At 37.8% G+C, this 21,042-nt stretch overlaps 1 protein-coding gene across 1 annotated transcript; it reads right to left on the bottom strand.

Annotated features, from left to right (window-relative positions):
• Positions 1-2,047: 2,047 nt before the first annotated feature.
• Positions 2,048-6,847, bottom strand: LOC130050450 (uncharacterized). Its single transcript, XM_056150568.1, has 2 exons — positions 6,636-6,847; positions 2,048-3,786 (listed from the first exon to the last, which is right to left on the bottom strand). Exon 2 carries the CDS (start codon positions 3,765-3,767, stop codon positions 2,115-2,117), a length of 1,653 nt encoding a protein of 550 aa, XP_056006543.1. The 5' UTR covers positions 3,768-3,786; positions 6,636-6,847; the 3' UTR covers positions 2,048-2,114.
• Between the last annotated feature and the right edge of the window lie 14,195 nt (positions 6,848-21,042).

Below are 21,042 nucleotides of genomic sequence, written 5' to 3'. Positions count from 1 at the left end.
TTATATATTTGCATATTAAAATTTGATTCCCTATTGTGGCCCCGCCCTACCTCAACGGGTCATGAATTTAACAAACTTGAATCTGCACGATGTCAGAAAGTTTTCATGTAAATTTCAGCTTTTCCGACGCAGTAGTTCTTGAGAAGATTTAAAAGATTTTCCCTAAACACACGTATATTCGCATGTAAAACTTTGATTCCCTGTTGTGCCCCACCCTACCTCTGGGGGCCATGATTTTAGTAAACTTTAAGATGCACTATGTCAGAAACCTTTCATGTAAATTTTCTGGTCAACTGGTTCTTGAGATATTTAAATGACCCCATTCAATTTTGTATTTTCGTGATTACCTCCCCTTTAAAGTGGCCTACCCCTTTATTTCAACAAACATGAAATTCCTTTACCCATGGATGCTTTGTGCCAAGTTTGATTGAAATTGGTCCAACAGTTCTGGAGAGGAAGTTGAAAATGTAAAAAAGTTTACTGACGGACAGACAGACGGACGCCGAACAAAAAGTGATCAGAAAAACTCACTTGAGCTTTCAGGTCTGTTGAGCTAAAAATTTAAGGGAGAATCTCTCTAGTTCTACGTGCTTCCATTATAAATATATTTATACTCTGGATAATATCACCTGTCCCTAGGCTGGTTGATTTGTTGCTCAAATATCGAATTAGCTTGAAAAGGTTGCCAAAGCATTGTGGTATATTAAATAATAAAGCTTAAATTTATTCATGACAATAGAAATTAAGTATTTTTGTTGAATATAAGAAAATATGGCGTCACCTATTCATTTGTTCGCAGCTAGAAATAAACATTTTCTTATCATCTTTACGGCGAAAAAAATTGTTACGTATACATGTAGTCATCATGAAATAATCGTATGAACAGTATTGCAACTCGCTTTTAAATAATTTTACATTTCTGTCTAATGATAGCATTGACAAGAAACAGGACGCAGATGTAAAAGTCAACACTGGAGTATACCACTGTCAGGTTTTATATTATTTTATTTATCTATTTAGTGTTTGATATTTATTCATATTTTTAATTTGATTTACCGGATGGGCAATAAATCATGAAAATTAGATTGAAAAAAAAAATACAGCCTGAAATCAATTTCTCTTCACATCCTATATTCAATTAGGCCACTTGAAATCAGTGGCGGATTTAGAATTGAACCATGGACTCACGCATCCTCCCCTCCCCTCTTATTTCGCCACAAATATACAAGGAGTTACTGGCATCTAGATCACTATACAACAAATTAACAAAATGCTAGTTTTATAATATAATGACTAGATTGATATTCCGTCTGGTTTTACAACATGCGGAATTTCCAGTGGAATATTTTGTTTAATACCCGACTTGTACATGTTCCCCACCCCCACCCCAAGTTATCGGAATTCCTGGATCCGCCACTGGAAAATATCTGTCTAGTCAAACAGTCATAATGATGTTGACTATACCCAATAGACCCGGTCGCATTTAATGCATTATACGATCACTTTATGGGCAATTTGTTCCGCTGCCGATCGCCTCTACTTTGTCAATTTTCCATAGAAACACCATTTCTAGAGGCTAATAAATGCGCGTTCTGATGATGCATGAAAGGCGAAGATAACGAACAGTGATCATAATTCTTACAACCAATACAAAATAGAGAGTTGGGCAAACACGGACCCCTGGATATATCAGAGGTAAATCGTATGTTACTTTGATTCGGAAAATCAAGATAATGTTGCAATGATTTGAATCATTATGAAAATAGTTATTGATTTACCGATCAGAAATTTCGGAGCCATGTCGATTAATTGGATTGATTACTCGTATATATTAAGAATTGTGGGAATATCTTTTCATCACACAAAACTCTCATAAATTGTCACTACTATATTAATCTTGTAAAATGTCAAACTAAATCAAACATCGACACATGAATGACATCAAAACTCACCCGCTGTCAAATTGATTGCTACCTATTGCGTCCGGGTTAACGATCTCGTATTTACAGGGGTGTTAAGTAATATCAAAAAATCAAAAACAGCATGCTTAATTTACACAATTTATTGCATAATAACATATTTCATACGAGACAGCACACAGTTCATTTTGTTTATTACTCTGAATATTTTATTCGTTTTGCTATGCCGGTATTATTTTCCCCAACAAACATCTCCCCGTCCCCGACAATACACACACTGCGTGGCTTATTAATCCCTTGATCTGGAATGATATATCTCAGGAATCGCCCGTCCCTGTCCAACATGTGGATCTTGTCGCGAAGGTCAGTAATGATAACGTGACCGGCAGGATCAGTAGTGACGCAGCATCCGATAAATTGCGTGTCCCTCCCAGAGAAAGAAAACCGAAATATTCCTAATCTATCGACGGCAATGACAGCGTTTTTCTTCCAGTCTGTTACGATGATGTCCCCGTTGACATTCTCAGTGATGTAATTTGTTTTTCCGTACAGAGGCTGGCCCTGTGAGTCGTACTGAATTTCCTGGAGTACGGTACCAGTACCGCTGTATCGCACGACTTTGTACTGGTCATCTTTATGGAGACAGACCAGTAGGTCATCTGACGCGGTACTCGTGATGCCGCGTGGTGTCCACTCCCCGGTTGTAAACATCGTCTGGATCGTTTTATCCGCGGCTACTCTATACACAGTATTATTGCTGCCCGATACTGTGTAAACCACTTGCTTGTTGTATACAGTGAGGTACATACCGCGTGTTGTGATAGTGACAGTGTCGTGGAGGTTTCCCTGGAAATCAAACAACTTGAGTGTTTGACTTGCTCCTCCCATCCACACTCTGTTATCATCAATAACAGCAATATCGTATAGACGATCGTTATGCTTTCCACTAGCAGGAAACCCTGTGTCTATAGCTGTGATAACTTTCGGCACCTCTAATATTTTGTGATTCGAAATCACAGCGTCTTCAGATATCAATCTCGGCAGAGAAATCTTTCTTTCTTGTATATTCTCAATGTATCCGAAATACGATTTCAAATAGTTGTCGTCAATTTCACATTTGTAAAACACCGGAAACGAGTACTGTGTAATCTCCGAGGGAGTTTCCTGCTTTTCAATCATTGGTATCAGTCTCTTCATTTCTATAACATTCTGTGAATTGTTCAGTTTCATTGTCGCGGTGTTTGTTTCATCAACTTTTCCTAAAATCTCTTCCAATTCTCGTTTCTGTTTCTGGAGTAGTGATTCGTGCTCCTTTTGCATGTCGTCCAGTTCCTGGTGGAGCGTCTTCACGGTTTTATCTATCTGTCTGTGCCACTCCTCTCCCCGTGACGTCACTTCATCCTTCTTGTGTTGGTAAAGTTTGGATAATGAAGGCAATCTCTGTGTCGTGTGATCTAAGATTTTTTCAAGTTCACATTTATATTTTTGAAGTCGCTCATTTTCTTTCATAATGGTTTTCATCAGTTCTTCGATTTTATTTGACAGCTCGGACATTTCGTGTGATTTGTGTTTGTTTAAAACACAAACCGTGCATATCGGAACATCACACATCTGGCAGTACACAGAACACTCGTTCTGTGGATGAGAATCGCACGTAGATGTGTCAATATCATCTCTACTGGCGTAATCCACGACGTCATGTCCGGTCTTGGACTTAATCCGGAGATGTACCGGAACACAAGGATCGCAGAGATTGACCCCACATCGTCTGCAGAAGAACGAGACTGGTTGTTTGCAGATGTCACATTCAATGACATATTGACCTTGGGCAATGTCTTCAGATGCCATGATAGCGATTTTATTTGACCTGAAATAAATGTAGATTTGTACTTGTAATAAGCCACTGTATATTGGCATACTAATAACACTTTTCATTTTTCAAGAGAGGGCAGCCGTAAGAAAATGTCTAATTTGTGTGTGGGGGGGGGGGGGATGCTTTACGGAATTGCTTTTTTTATTCATAAGTTTTAGGATTACTTTTCGATATACAATAAAATATATATTTAAGAAAAGGGATGAGGTCAGTTGCGGATTGGGGAGGGGGTTGGGGGGTTAGCACAATTTAAAATTTTCAAAGTTTATCGTGATTATGTGTCCTTTATCAGAATAAGATTTAATCACGAGAGTTTATGGAACTCTTAGATAATGTAGATCAATTCATTGAAACACAGTATAACGAGTATTTTCTAAGGTTGGACTGTTTTTGCGATGTGATGTGTGTTTTCAATGTCTGCGGTTGCAACATACCTAAATATACCCATATTAAATATCTAATTTTGGACTGTATTTTTTGCGGATTTTTCATATCCTCAAAATTGGACAAACACAGAAAATATATGGTGTCACTAAACTGAAATCCTAGATCCGCCCATGTTGCCATTTATGTTATGATAGTGCATGTTGTGTCCCCTAAAAGAAACTTCGGGTCGTACAAAGCCTCTCACATACACAGGGATCGAGCTCGCAGCTGTGAGAAGCAAGCGTGTTAATCATTACCCTTCACTTAATTTTGTATTATTGATAGGATTTCTTAAATTAATCGCTGTTCGTTATCTTCACTTGTTCACATAATTCATAATGGATGCTGAAAAATTTGCGTTTGATCTATATACATGGTTCAAAAGGTCACCGTGTAAAAGAGAAGATTATCTCGAAATCCAGGAGCAATGCATGCTTGATGGCAGTCTATTTGTGAGGCATGTTTTCATTACTGAATATTAGTGAGAGGGGATTTGTAAATTTTATATTCGTTTATTGGAAACTGTTCAGTCAGTGGGTTTTTTCTGGGGGAGGGGGGGGGGGAGGGGGGGGGGGGGGTCGCGACTTATGTGCGCCTCTGCAAACTAAAACCACGGCAATGTTGTATGTGTGTATGTTGCATATATTTTTACAAAATCTGGCTTCGTTTGAATTGTGGTGTACAGATTGTTTGTTTTCTGTATCTAAATCAATAATTTGATCCATCCAGAAATTATCCAATTTTCAAAGACGTCATACATTAAGGAAACTGCAATTGTTCATTTCATTAAGTACTCCATGATTTGCCTACGTTGTGAGCAAATTCGCTGAACACCCAAGGTATTAGACATTCAAACAGTACATGGGGTACCGGAAATCTTGTCTAAAAGCACCTGTGGTCGCGACAGTAGTTCACATAGGCGTATGCAATCGCAAAGAAAGGGTCGCAACTTTTTCAGAGATTTATCACTAATTATTAGGTGTTGCATGCGGTGGCTGCTTTAGGACAGGCGGATGAGATTTATAAAAAAGAAAAAGAAAAGATTCGTTGAATGTTCTTAGGAAATAAAATTCGTTCCCACGAAATGAAATTCTCTTTCACGGAATAAAATTAGTCCCCACGAAATGAAATTCATTCCCATGATATCAATTTTCCTCCCCCAAAATATAATTCGTTTCCCCCACGAAATAAAATTCTTTTCCACAAAATAAGATTTTCTCAAAATTCACTGATCAAAGGACTACTAAGCTAGTAATGTTCGCCAAGTTCATGACATTTAATCATTAGTCCCAATAAATATCATAACTAAAACTCTATCTTGATTCACTATATATTAATCAACCTTTGAATCACCATAGCACACATCTATACACCAATTGAATAATACTTAGCATGCAGTTTGTGTCCATGTGCTTGTCTGATTTTATCAGCAGAGAGTAACCAGTGTGTCATTTGCTTTTTCTCTTATTTTGAAATCCATTTATTTTTTAGCTTTATTATTTATAGACGATTTACCCACAGGTAAAGGAAGTTAATGCAAACATAGAGGCCGCTTTAACATAATATAACAAGTTGAATAGTTTTCTGCCATATTCATTGAGACTCGTAACCTGAACATTGTAAGATTGGGGTTGAGGATGTGTGAGTGTGTGTGTGTGTGTAAGGGGGGGGGGGGGGGGGGTAATACCAAGGCTTTCCCGAAGGTGTGTCAATTTTATATTTTATAGAAGCTATTGTCATTATTTATATATTTTCCTTGCCATTGATGTATAAGACTTCAATAATCCACAAAATATACATCTGTGTAAACACAGCTGAAGCATTTTCTTATACACGTATGAAAGTAACACCAGTACCGTGCGCGACGTCCCGGACTTCCTAGAAGGTGTGTCAATATCTAGGACTTCCCAGAAACGGATGTGAATGGACACACGAAACGGTTAGAAAAGATGTAAAGAGCTGAACAGATTCACTAAATAAGACACACAATAAAAAATAGTGGACATTGATGCTATTTTCTAATAGGTTTTTCTTCTTATATTGGGGGGGGGGGGGGGGGGGGGGGGGGGGGGGGGGGGGGGGGGCTTGTCTTTACGGATCAAGCTACTTGTGATGAAACAACAAATAATGGTATATTTGCAAACTAATGAAATCTAGATGTTTTGATCCGCCTTCAGATTTTACAACATAAATCTACTTTAGCTTAGTTATTATGTATAGTCGAATAAATACCGCCAGTATACCAAAAGAGAAAAAGTGATTTCTCCATAATGTAAGATATTTGCTTTCGTTATTGCGTGTAATCTATCAAATTTTCCAACAACAAAAAATTCCTGAGGTCAGAATAACAAAATTGTTTATATTTTATATAGATATATTATTTTTTCAACAACCTGAAATTCTGACTTCAATCTTACCTTCTTCATATTGTTCAGGTTTTACCTGTCTGTCGGCCAAACCCGGCCAGGTATTGAATACACTGCAGACCTCAGGGGCACTGGTTCAGATTTTTTAATAATGTTCAGTACTTTAACAATTATTTATTGAAACTGGAACACGAATTTCAGCCCACTGAATGATCTAACAATGATGTGAATTTCTACATTCGTTAACATTGTTTAAAGATGCGCGATAAATTGCTATTGTAATCCGAATCCCCATTGGCCCCCATTCCTAAGTTCTACCCTTATTACAAACGCTGCAAAATGATCTGTGTCGCATGAGATAAGGTGTTGAGGTATTTAAACAGACAAATCAATCGTTTCAAATTATTCAGAACTAATGCACAGTGCACCTACGGTACCTGTGATAGGCAGAAAATCAGGGGAGGATCCAATAATTTTAAATTCACATAATATCAATGAACTATCGGATATTATGGTGTTTAAGTTGATTTTCGTCACAAATATACTCTAATCATTCATTACTCTACCGGAAAATCGTAATAACACAATTCCACACTCAATAATTACATAATTCACTAACAAAACATGTATCTATGTACATGTAATATGCTTGAATAACAACGATCTTTATACAAAATTAAGCATATCCTTTATTTTTTGGTGTCGAATTTTTTTTTTCAAAAGTGGCGCGGACCCCCTACTTCCATCACTTTCTATCCATTTCATCATTCTTTTTTTTTAACATATTATGCCCATTTTCTTACATATCAGAACTAGTACATTTCATATTTTCCCTAAACTTCATATTTCAAATTATTCATTACTCTACCGGACAATCGTAATAACACCATTCCACACTCAATAATTACATAATTCACCAACAAAACATGCATCTATGTAATATGCTTTAAAGGTCATAGTAGGAGCAGATCCAGGAATTGCGCTTACGAGGGACGCCACTTTATGAGGGAGGGGGTTTGGTGGCCGCCTTTAGGCTCCCAGTGGGTCGAAGACGAAACCCTGGTCGGGGCTCCTGGGTTTTACAGATTTTATAGGGCTTGAAATATGTCTCCTATTTAGTCATTTGTACTATTTTCTATCATTTTTGATGAGGTGAAATTAATAAAATGACGCAAATGTTAAGGGTTTTTGGAAACAAGATTAAATTCTCCCAATAAATTCAATAAATTGATTCATGCAATGAAAAGATTTTGTCATTTATTTCTCTGGAAGTGGAAGGAATTATTGCTTCTTTCATAATTTATATTTTTCTAAACAAGATACCACGAGATTTACCTTAAAGCTGACATGAATTAATAAATACGTACACCTTTCTCATCTTATCCGCCATATTTCTCTCAGGTAGCCTAATTTACTCTACCCGTATATACCCCAAATGTGATTGTCACACCTGAGTGATTTTTCTAGGTGGACTCGACAAGTGCACATCTCCGATAGTAATATATAGGGAATGAGAAACAGATAAAATAACATTTTAAAACATTATGCTTTGCTCAAAATTACAAAATATTGATTGTATACTAATGCAACATTCTGGAAGTTTAGATAAGTTAGACAAAAATACCACACAAAAAAACCCCACCCAACTTTTCTTGCATACTTGCAAGTGCATGCAAGTATTTGAATTTTCTAATAAAATAAATGCGGATAAATCATTTGCCAATTACATACTGATAGAATGGAATAGGCAAAAAGCATAAAATATATTATTTATATCAATTCGGTGCATGTCATATGCATAATATGCAATGCACAAGGTATAATCGCCAAAATAAGTATCAAATACGGGCGTCTATTCAAGAGGTATCGGAGATATGCACCTACCGAAAATATTAGATTCTCTTTATTCTGATAAATCCACGAAACAAAATGATAAACTCTATTTGTATCTCGTTAGAACTTTACAACACGTTGTCATTCCATTATACAGACTGCGACACACTTCACCCGTGCCAAACAGGGTGTCTTGAATCAGGGGATATGTCAGAGTCGAAAAATTTTCCTGTATTGAATGCTTGTCTGGTCGAGGTTTTGCTGTTTATAGAAATGGGGAATCTAATATCTGGTTGGATATATTGCGTGCACAATTCAAAATTTCTCGATGATCATATGCAAACTTGGATATACAAATAAAGGAATAATGATCGAAAATATACATCTGTGTGCAAATGCGTGTATTACATTTGCAATCCATACTGTTCTCTTTTTATTGAATTAACGATATAATTTGTCTTAATAAGAGCACGATTATTACAAGATCATCGGTTCTCTCTCTCTCTCTCTCTCTCTCTCTCTCTCTCTCTCTCTCTCTCTCTCGTCGTTATCTCTTTCGTTGTTCTCTCTCTCTCTCTCTCTCTCTCTCTCTCTCTCTCTCTCTCTCTCTCTCTCTCTCTCTCTCATCCCATACACTCGTACAGTGTTGTATATGCAAATTTATGTACCTAAATGATTTCCTGATTTATAAATCTGCAATACTCTGACCAGTAAATCATATGGTATAAGGATTCATGCACAATACATGGTAAATATTATACTCTGATACTTCCCCTGATTGAAGATAGCTGATCGGCACGGGCTAAGTGTGTCGCAGTCTGTACGATGGACAATGTTGTTTACTGTTGGAATGCAAATGGAGTTTATCGTTTTGTTTCATGGATTATGCAAATAAATGGAGTTTTACTACTACTTAGAGTATTTTCGACAAGTGTACACGTACATCTGCGGTCCTTTACAGATTTTACGAGTAGGCCCAGGTAAATAGTCGTCCGCATTCGATGCGTTTTCATGGCGAGCATGCATGCCATTTTTATAAGTACAGTAGTATTTATGTCTTTGCCTTTTACTTGAAGTAATTGTGAATGGTATAGATTGTATACTCTTTGCTTATTCCATTTTATCAATAGATAAAAGATGAAATATTTCTCCGCATTTTTGTATAGTTTTGACATATTTACTGCAAATGTACCCACGTTCACGTACAGAAAAGGCATTCTATATATATTTATCAAAATATATATATTTAGAATGATTTACTACTGTACGATATGTTTATTATAATTTTGAGCACTGCATGGCGTTCCAAAACTTGATTTCATTTCTTCTTGATGTCCTATAAATTAGTATCGGATATTTGCATGTTACCTGTCGAAGCTACCCGCACAGGTAAATCGAAGACACTGATGTGAAGTGAAGCGTAGCAAAGCTCGTCCCCCTATATACATGTACCATGCGAACCCTGATACATATAACAATAGAAATTCCAACTAATATGGCGGATTAGCAGAGAAATATGGCGGACATATAGAATTATACTATATTTATTAATTCATGTCAGCTTTAAATTTGAAAATATGTGTGTGTGTGTGGGGGGGGGGGGGGGGGGGGGGGGGGGGGGGGGGCAGTTGTGGAACTCTTACGCACAGTGAGACGCAAAACATACTATCGTTCACACGTGGTGGGTACAAATGCTTATCTCGCTGCCTTCATATATTGCCTTAAGGCCGATTATCAGACATCATGCATGCAACCACCTGCAGGGACACACAATAATAATAAGTTTATTAGTATTTAATAATGAAATAGCTCCAACAAAAATCGATAAGCACCAATTTTCTTTGATTAGAATATCACTCGTGCAGAGGAGGAAATAAAAAAATATTTTCATATTCAATTTAATGGCCTAATTCAAACAAATATTATTCTTGATATAGTCAGTTTAATGTATACCAATGGCTGATATAAACAAAACTTACACTTTCATTACTTTTATCTGTATTTATTATTATTATTATTTACAGTATTTATATAGCGCATTATATAATTAAAAAAATACTCTAAGCGCTTTACATTAAAACAACAATAAACTACAATTAAAAATTGAACATATCTAAAACAGTGTAAAAAAACCCCAGTAATTATAATATTCGTTTCATTAAAAGAATGAATTCTAGCACTGGCTTACACAAAATCGTGATTAAACGACAGAAAATACACACAAAAAGGTTTCATAAAAAAGAATATTAATACTGTCACTGGAAATGGCTTACATAAAATCGTGATAAGCAAGTCTGAAGAAGTAAGTTTTTAAATTTTTTTTGAAAGTTCGAAAGAATTTTCGTTGCGGATGTAACTTGTAAGGTTATTCCAGAGTGTGGCGGTTGCTTTGTCAAACCTTCTGTCGCCATACGTTTTGGTCTTAACTCTTGGTGTTTGAATAAGCATGGCGTTTTCGGATCGTAAAGACCTTGATGGATTGTATGGACTGGCCAGTTCTTCAAGGTAGGCAGGTGCAAGACCGTGGAGAGCTTTAAATGTGTATATTTTAACAGTTTGTACTGAACCCTGAAATGTACTGGAAGCCAATGGAGTTTCACTAAAACTGGTGTTATGTGCTCATTTTTCTTACTTCTGGTAATCAGCCATGCTGCTGAATTCTGCACACGCTGTAACTTTGACACTATGTCAGAATTAACACCATAGAAAAGGGCGTCTCCATAGTTTAAACGCGAAGTCAATAGCGAAATGACCAAAGTCTTGCAGGAGTCTTCAGTAATGAATGGTCTTATACGTCCAATGTTTCGAATCTGAAAAATCATGTCTTTGATAGAGCAGTTGCCTGTCTTTGCATGCTTAGTGTTCTGTCAAAATATACAACTAGGTTTTTAATTTTAATTCACATAGCTAGTCTATAGTATATACATCTTGTACCCACCGAAGCGTTCAACAGAACACTGAACGTACCTCCATCACAGAAGAGCTGATATCTCGGAAGTTGTAAATATGTAAATAAGTCATTCAGAAAAAATTGTAATGTAACAGGCGATAAAGATCGTCAAATGTTGCTATGGTATAAAGTATCAAAATAGTATGATGACTTATCTCCCTTGCTTGATGACGTTGTGGTGAAATTGGGTATCTAAATTGTGATATGGGCGAATTGCCAGGAGGGGGGGGGGGGTCCCTTTCTACCGAAAGCGGAAACCCCAAATCTCTCTTTTAGCTCGTGGATTTGTTTGGGCAAGGTCGTGTGCTGGGCTGTTGGCAGCCCAGATCATTTCTGTCATTAGAGGTATGTTTCCTTCGTGTTTTATAATATGTTCGTTTATTCCTCAAGTGATTAGGTTTTAAGTGTTGTTTTTCGGACAGAGAATCACGTTATTGGCGTCGCCGGTAGGATATTTTGCCCACCTCCGCCGCGGATCATAGCGGGGGCCGCGTGGTCGTAGGTGGGAGCCATTTTGAAATGATATAATTCCTGGGTCAATTTTATTAGTTTACACGGTTGAATGTAATTATTGATACTTTGTTTTGTTTATTCTGGTTTGTGACTAGGCAGTAATTCTGATGGCCTGGTATTTTTGTCAAGGTAGTCCGAGATGGTTAGGTGACGGGGGCATCGCGGGGCGTAAGGCAGTCAGGCAAGGGATCTTGGTAGGGGATGCGGGGTCGTCGGTTGGCAGAGGTATCCCGGGATAGCTCTGGGTGTTCTCTGGGTTTTGATGTTGACATGACTGTTGATGCGTTCTGCGATGTGGATGATGATCCTTCCACAGGGTCGACACAAACAGGGATGCTGCCACGTACAGATGAGGAGTTGACAGAGGGCACTGAGGCAAGGTTAGTCACCAGGGTGGTGGGCTGGAGAACACCGGGGATAGTGTCGGTTGCCATGATAGTGATATGACTTCTCAGGGTAACTCTGGATTTTGATATTGACATGGCTGTTGATGTGTTCTGCGATGTGGATGATGATCCTTCCAGTGTCCAAGGGTTGGGATGGTGACATGAATTTGTCACTGATGTTGAGATATGTGGAGTCGAGTCGGGGTGTCTGGTTGAGGCACGGTCTGGAGCTCCGTCTGGTGTGATCAATATCTCGCGTCTCTCGGTTCATGATCAGTTGGGTTTGAGTGGTCGGACCAGTAGTGCTGGACAGCGGGATGTTGAGGTGGCATGGGATATGGGCTTGCATTTAGTTGATGGTCAGTTCTTGGTTGCAGAAGACGAGTCTGGGGGCGAGGATGCAGTCGAGTGTCGTGTCAGTGAGTCTGGATTATTCCAGGTTGGAATCGATGCATGCGCGGAGGTTAGTAATCCATGCGAGAGTGAAAGCCCGCAGGCTTCGGTGGTAATGCTAGATACTGTTGCCAAGAGGCACAGTCTGATCATTGCAAATGTCCCAGGCATGATTGAAGCAGTGGCTTACCAGTTTCCAGGGGAGTCTGTCCCCAAGGCACCTGACAAATGTACCATTGTGTGTTGGTCTGATTGAGGTTGTGTTGTGTCTGGGTCTCATGAAGATGACCCTGCGGATACGGGGTTTGTGGATCTGTCCTAGATTCGTCCTGGTGGGATCGTAGTGTTCCTTTTAGGACTGAGTGGCTTCCTCCTGATAAGCTTCTAATCAATGCATGGGATGGTGAAATTGGGTATCTAAATTGTGATAGGGGCGAATTCCTAGGGGTCTGTTCCCTTTTTACCGAAAGCGAGTACCACGAATCCCTCTCTTAGCTCCGGGATTTGAATAGGCAAGGTCGTGTGTTGGCTGCCCACAGCATTTTTGTAATTATCGTCATGTTTCTTCCGTGTTTTATAGTATATTTGTTTATTCCTCAAGTGATAAGGTTTTAAGTGTTATTTTTCGGCCAGAGGATCACTTTCACGTCAAAACCTCCTCTCCCCCTTCCCTTTGAAAAAAAACTCTGTTGCGTGTACGTCTGCATGAGGTTAGAAATATTGCAGGTAATAAATATTTCTCTTATTGTCATCAGATAATGTATTCTGAAAATCATCATACATTCATCCTTAGATAGTCAGTATTAGTTCAACCGATTCGGAATAAATAGGATCTTAATCGATCTTTTTGTTCGTCCTCCGATGAAAAACCGTCGATGTGACTGGTATTTGCATTAGTGATATCCGTGTATAACAAACTACTTGTATGGTTCCTTATTCAAAAACTCCTCCACATGCAAATGAATAGTCTACGGATGTGTTTTTGTTTGATTCGCAAATCTTATAGGGGATTTCCGAGTTCCATGTCCGTGTTTATTCTGTATTTAGTCACTATTACGTCATATTTTTTAGACATATTCATTTCCGGTATTCGTCGTTAATGTAAATAATACATAGTCTATTGATTCTATGCAAGTATCGAATTGAAGATATTTTTTATATAGATGAATGTATTTGTTCCTTTTCGCGTATAAGCAACCTACAAATGCTAGTTTCCTCGCCCGGTGACGATATTTGCGTCACGTTTGGTCGCCTACGACCATTCTTGTCAGCAATCAAACATGCCGCACGAATGATCGTCAAATTTAGGTCATACCCGAGCACGAATGGTCGCTACCCGGGTCCCCTGTCCCAAACTCCAGCTTTGAATTTGTTTTGCAAAAAAGGTGTGTGCTCACGTGTGTGTGTGTGTGTGTGTGTGTGTGTGTGTGTGTGTGTGTTTGGCCGTGCGTGTCTGTGTGCATTTGAGTGAGTGTGTGCGTGTGCATGTATGTCGGTATACGTGCGCGTTTGTGTGTATATATCCGCGTTCGCGTGTATGTGTGCATTCACGTGTAATGAAGTTATTTTGAATTACATATGCACATACGTGCACACCTTTGTGATACAAGTCAAGTACGATACAAAGCCAACAAACAAGAAAGTTGGGCATTTGTGGATGGAATTTGGTGTGAATTTATGTTGCAAACCCACGAGTCGCAACATTTTAGCAACAAAATACTCTTACATACCATCCTTATGGCACGCCGTTTTTACATTTATTCCTCTTCAACGATATTGCATAAATTTTATAACACATCTTATAAAAGATATAAAATATCTTGATAGGTATTTTTCTTTATAAGACATCTCATCTACTATATGAGATATCTTATACAGTATATAATATATCTCATCAATTTTATAAGATTTCTTATTAACGTTTTTTTGTTTAAGATATCTCATAAACTCTTATAAGATATTGTATAACTTTTATAAGGTATCTTATTAAAAAAATCCTAATATATCTCATATATTTTATAGGATCTCTAATAAAACAAAAAAGATATCTTATATGTTTTATAAGATATTTCTTAAACTTCATAAGATATCTTATATTTTTATAAGATATCTCATAAACGCAAGGTGAAGATAACGAACAGTGATCAATCTCATAACTCCTACAAGCAATACAAAATAGATAGTTGGGCAAACACGGACCCCTGAACACACCAGATAAATGAATTTAGATAAGATATCATATAAATTATATAAAGTAACATATTGTTGTTGTGTAATACTTGCACCTGAGGGACACCTGTGACCTAAATTGTTCTATTCGATGTTTATCACATAGTAGAAAGGTGACGTAATGGGTGCATAACTGTCGTTCAAGAATGTACCAGCAAATTCATTCTGATTTAAGAAATGAAACTTATATTAGTAATTCTTTATTTGATGCATATATCAAACGAAAATTGGACGTAACATTTTTTCATCAATGCGCTACGCATAATTATATTTTTAAAATAGAAAAAATAATAGTTTCTCTCATCAAAAAGCTTGAATTAACGTTTTTGAAATGGTGCGTAGGAATAACTGATGCACATAACAATGAAAACAATCTAATAAAACTGGTTGTTCAGGTCAGGTAATCATGATATAGATACATGTAACACTGCAGTCAAACTCCTAGAACCCCAGAAAGAGGACATGAAAGGTGAAGATTACGAACAGTGATCAATCTCATACCTCCTATAAGCAATACAAATAGATAGTTGGGCAAACACGGACTATTAAGGGAAATTGAGCCTAGCTGAGAGTTCCAAATTTAATTTTCATATAGTCATAATGGAGGTTAATATCTCCTTAATCTTGAAAAGTCCACAAATTGAATATGGAGGCAAGGTAGGGAATGCCTTGAGCTATCCTTTCCTGCGCTTAGTTGGGCTGTAGGAGTACCATATAGGGTCCCCCGAGGGTGGGGCACTTTTCTAAGATCTCTATACAAACGTAATTAGTAAATTTGGGGTGATGGAATGAAATAAAATTGATCAAAAGATTGAAACGCATATATTTTGACGTAGGGTCCTTAAAACGAGGTCAAAGCGGTCATTGAGGGTCATTTATCAGCTCACCTGAAATTTGCTAATTTCATTTCTCGTATGGTCATATTGAAGGTTAATAACGACTCAATGTTTGTAGAGTCTGCGGAACGAGTATCGAGACAAGGTAGGGTGTCCCATGGACTATCATGTCTAGCCCTCAGTTTGGGGTTGTAAGGGTAGCTCCTAGATCTCCCGGGGGCGAGTTTACTGTTAACATCTCTATAACTAACAGAAATGGAATGATCGAATGAAACTAAACTTACGAAGAAATAGATAGCAATGGAGGAAAACTTACAAACATGTCGGCCTTTGCGGGTTATTAAACTCACTTCGAAATTCATAAGTTAACATCACGTAGGTTCAAAATAAAAGTTAAATCTCCGTAATCTTTGAGAAATCCAGGGGGCGAATATCGAGATAAGGTAGAATGCCTATTCGAATCCGGTTAGTGCTACAAGAGTACCACCTTGGGTATCGCGAGAGTGTGGTCAATTTTCAAATTTCTGTAATTACTATATATGAAGTGATCAATTGGAACTAAACAAAAAAAGTTAGTGAACAATGTGAATGAATTCATATGACCAATACATTCTATTACATCAGGCAGTTTAACTAACCTCAGGTGAGACGTCTTAATTCTACTTTTCAAATGGTAATAATAAAAGTAAATAACAACATAAGCTTTGAATAGTTCCGAAGACAACTATCGAGAAAATTTTGGGCTGTACAGGTAAATGTACCCTGTAGGGTCCCCCGAGGACAGGCTATCATTTCAAATAAGACGCTAGGTTAAGGTGAAGATATTTGTATTGCTTGTAGGAGTTATGAGATTGATCACTGTTCGTTATCTTCACCTTGCATAACGAACAATGATCAATCTAATAACTCCTATAAGGAATACAAAGCAGATAGCTGAGCAAACACGTATATAAGAATATCGGGTGTATAGGAGGGATAAGCATCCCCGGTAGACCGGTCATACCCGCTATAATCCCTATATATTGATAAGGTTAACGGAGTAATCCGTAGTCAAAATCAGCGTGTACAGAACGGGGGGGTTGTTGTTCTAGTATGTCTGCACCCAACAACATGCGACTGTGTATGAGCAGTAATCCCCCTTTGCGTTACTAAGCGGACTGTAAATATATCGCCATTAACATTTTCTCCTCGGATGCTGAGACAATTTTTAGTGTAATAAAATTGATTAGTGTTTAAGCGTAATTAAGGGGAGTGTGCGGGTGGCAGCCCTCGCCAAGTCAAACTAATTATGTGTGATGAGTCAGGTTATACCAATCAAAGAAAATAGGGTGGTATGGGGCTTTGCCATGGTGATAACCTGTTTTCCCTACAGTGAACTGGAATTGGACAATGCTATATATACAGCGGTCGACCGCAGATCAGTCAGTCTCATCTCCGCAGCTGTGCAGAGAAGTACACAAAAGAGAAGCTGAATAAGCCGATCCTTTGTAAGTAAAAGGCTACGTTAGGGCTGAATAAGCCTTATAGTGTAGGTTGGCTATGTTAGGGCTGAATAAGCCTTATAGTGTAGGCTGGTTAGTGGATCAACCATCGTAGCTTTGACACTTGGGAATAAAGTCTGAATAAGTATGTACTCCAGTGTCAAAGTGAGCTGGAGACATCAGCTGGTAAGAAAATTCAGGTCGGTAGTCTGAACCATTGGTAAGGGCCAATTGTCCGTGGACATTGGATTTAGGAAAGTAAAGGGTTAGGTTAAAGGGAAAGGCAACCTTAATTTTTTTTTTTACATGATAAATGATTGGATTAATTATATGATAAAGATTTGTCATACTATTCTTTTGATATACGGCCTAGATAAGCTTCATTACTAATTTCAAAACGTTAAAAATTGAAATTCCCGCCATCTATAAAGGCTGTCATGATGCGGAACTCTTTCGTATTCAAGACCACAAAAATCAATAATTTTGACATCACATCGTCTATTGCGGTTTTGATGAGATTCTAAGATCATCAAAGATATGCATGTGGTAGATTTTGCGAATACATTGTAAATAGGTGGATGCCTTCCTATCAAGCAGTTAATTACACTAATGCGAATTGGAGATGTGAAAAAAAAGGTTTTTCCTATCGAAATTCCTGACCCAACAAAGTTATTTGAAAAGAAAATACTATGTAAACTGTGGATCCATCATTTGCGTAATGATAAGTTTTGGTTTGAGACATTTATGTGTATGAAGAAACGAGTACCATCTGCCTAGTCTGCGACTTGACTGAACGTTTTCTTTTCTTAAATTCTTCTTGCGAAAGAACGGGCTCAAAGCTATACGGCTCCAAATTTAACTGTTCGTGACTTTTCATGTTTACAGAGCTGCTGGTGAAATAAACTGGAACAGACGGTGTGACATCATAAATTAAACTTCAATGGCCGCTTTCTTAGCGGCGGGTAATTTGAAATATTAGATTGATATCGATTTAATTGTTAAGCAAGGATTTTTGTTGGTAAAGACTGTCATTTACGATATCAGTAAGTAATACTTTGTTTATAATGGCAACAATGTAGTTAGGGTTGCCTTTCCCTTTAAATCTTTGTTGAATTATACCTTGAATTTGAAATACGAATCGTAGTAAATGTATGGATTAGGTAAATTAGCTGAAATAATCATTTCAAATATATTGAATAAGTTCGTTTCTTGCCTTGTAGACAACAGGCATTCCTGTAAATCATATGCACTGCAAAATCGAAAAAAAACCTTTTAAAAACGTTTTTATCGACATTTCAGCCCACTGACTCTTCGAAATTGGTATTTAGTTTACTTACATATGTAACTTGTGTCCAGCCGAGCGGTCACTATTTATCTGTGGACACGTACCCGGTTACACCCGGGATTCTGTAGTGCATATGATTTACAGCAATGCCTGTTGTCTACAAGGCAAGAAACGAACTTATTCAATATATTCTAGATGACTATGTCAGCTAATTTACCTAATCCATACATTTACTACGATTCGTGTATCAAAATCAAGGTATAATTCAACAAAGATTTAAAGAGAAAGGCAACCCTAACTACATTGTGGCCTTTATAAACAAAGTATTACTTACTGATATCGTAAATGACAGTCTTTACCAACAAAAATCCTTGCTTATCAATTAAATCAATACTAATCTAATATTTCAAATTACTTTAATTAATTATGTCACGCCGTCTGTTCCACTTTATTTCACCAGCAGCTCTGTAAACATGAAAAGTCACGAACAGTTAAGTTTGGAGCCGTATAGCTTTAAGTCCGTTCTTTCGCAAGAAGAATGTAAGAAAAGAAAACGTTCAGTCGAGTCGCAGACTAGGCAGATGGTACTCGTTTCTTCATACATCTAAATGTCGCAAACCACAACTTGTCATTTTGCAAATGATGGATCCACAGTTTACATAGTATTTTCTTTTCAAATAACTTTGTTGGGTCAGGAATTTTGGAAGGAAACACTTTTTTTCACATCTCCAATTCGCATTAGTGTAATTAACTGCTTGATAGGAAGGCATCCACCTATTTACAATGTATTCGCAAAATCTACCACATGCACATCTTTGATGATCTTAGAATCTCATCAAAACCGCAATAGACGGTGTGATGTCAAAATTATTGATTTTTGTGGTCTTGAATACGAAAGAGTTCCGCATCATGACAACGGTGTGATGTCAAAATTAATGACAGCCTTTATAGATGGCGGGAATTTCAATTTTTAAACCCTTTACTTCCCTAAACCTAATGTCCACGGACAATTGGCCATTTCCAATGGTTCAGACTACCGACCTGAAGTTTCTTACCAGCTGATGTCTCCAGCTCACTTTGACACTGGAGTACATACTTATTCAGACTTTATTCCCAAGTGTCAAAGCTACGATGGTTGATCAACTAGCCAACCTACACTATAAGGCTTATTCAGCTCTAACGTAGCTAACCTACACTATAAGGCTTATTCAGCTCTAACGTAGCTAACCTACACTATAAGGCTTATTCAGCTCTAACGTAGCTAACCTACACTATAAGGCTTATTCAGCCCTAACGTAGCCAACCCACACTATAAGGCTTATTCAGCCCTAACGTAGCCTTTTACTTACAAAGGATCGGCTTATTCATATTCTCTTTTGTGTACTTCTCTGCACAGCTGTGGAGAGGAGACTGACTGATCGGCGGTCGACCGCTGTATATATAGCATTGTCCAATTCCAGTTCACTGTAGGGAAAACAGGATATCACCATGGCAAAGTCCCATACCACCCTATTTTCTTTGATTGGTATAACCTGACTCATCACACATAATTAGTTTGACTTGGCGAGGGCTGCCGCCCGCACACTCCCCTTAATTATGCTTAAACACTAATCAATTTTATTACACTAAAACTTGTCTCAGCATCCGAGGAGAAAATGTTAATGGCGATATATTTACAGTCCACTTAGTAAAGCAAAGGGGAATAACAGTAACGCAAAGGGGAATAACTGCTCATGCACAGTCGCGTGTTGTTGGGTGCAAACATACTAGAACCCCTCCCACCGTTCTTTACACGCTGATTTTAATCACTCCATTTACCTTATCAATATATAGGGATTACAGCGGGTATGACCGGTCTACCGGGGATGCCTATTCCTTCTATACACCCGATATTCTTATATACGTGTTTGCTCAGCTATCTACTTTGTATTCCTTATAGGAGTTATTAGGTTGATCATTGTTCGTTATCTTCACCTTAACCTAGCTTCTTATTTGAAATGATACCCTGTCCTCGGGGGACCCTACGGGGTACATTTACCTATACAGCACAACATTGTATCGATAGTTGTTTTCGGAACTATTCAAAGCTTATGTTGTTATTTACTTTTATTATTACCATTTGAAAAGTAGAATTAAGACGTCTCACTTGAAGTTAGTTAAACTGCCTGTAATAGTATGTATTGGTCATATGAATTCATATGAATTCGTTCACAGCATTTCGTAAATTATATGGTCGTTATAACGATCTAGTTAGTCAATACAACCTCGCATTGGGTCAAATGCTGTCTGACCTGTTTCATACCGATTGTTAAGCTGTTCTTGGCACACTGATTTGACTGCGGATAACTCCGTGTACCTGATCAGGATATGGGGGCTCACGGTGGGTGTGACCGGTCAACAGGGGATGCTTACTTCTCCTAGGCACATGATCCCACCTCTGGTGTGTCCAGGGGTCCGTGTTTGCCCAACTATCTATTTTGTATTGCTTGTAGGAGTTATGAGATTGATCACTGTTCGTTATCTTCACCTTGCATGAAAAACAAACAAGTAAA

Source organism: Ostrea edulis, chromosome 1 (genome assembly GCF_947568905.1).
Source record: "Ostrea edulis chromosome 1, xbOstEdul1.1, whole genome shotgun sequence".
Classification (NCBI taxonomy): domain Eukaryota; kingdom Metazoa; phylum Mollusca; class Bivalvia; order Ostreida; family Ostreidae; genus Ostrea; species Ostrea edulis.
This window is presented reverse-complemented; position numbering and strand designations above follow the sequence as displayed.

Excerpts from the sequence above, each read along its gene's own strand:
- LOC130050450 (XM_056150568.1), bottom strand. The coding sequence starts at position 3,767 with ATGGCATCTGAAGACATTGCCCAAGGTCAATATGTCATTGAATGTGAC.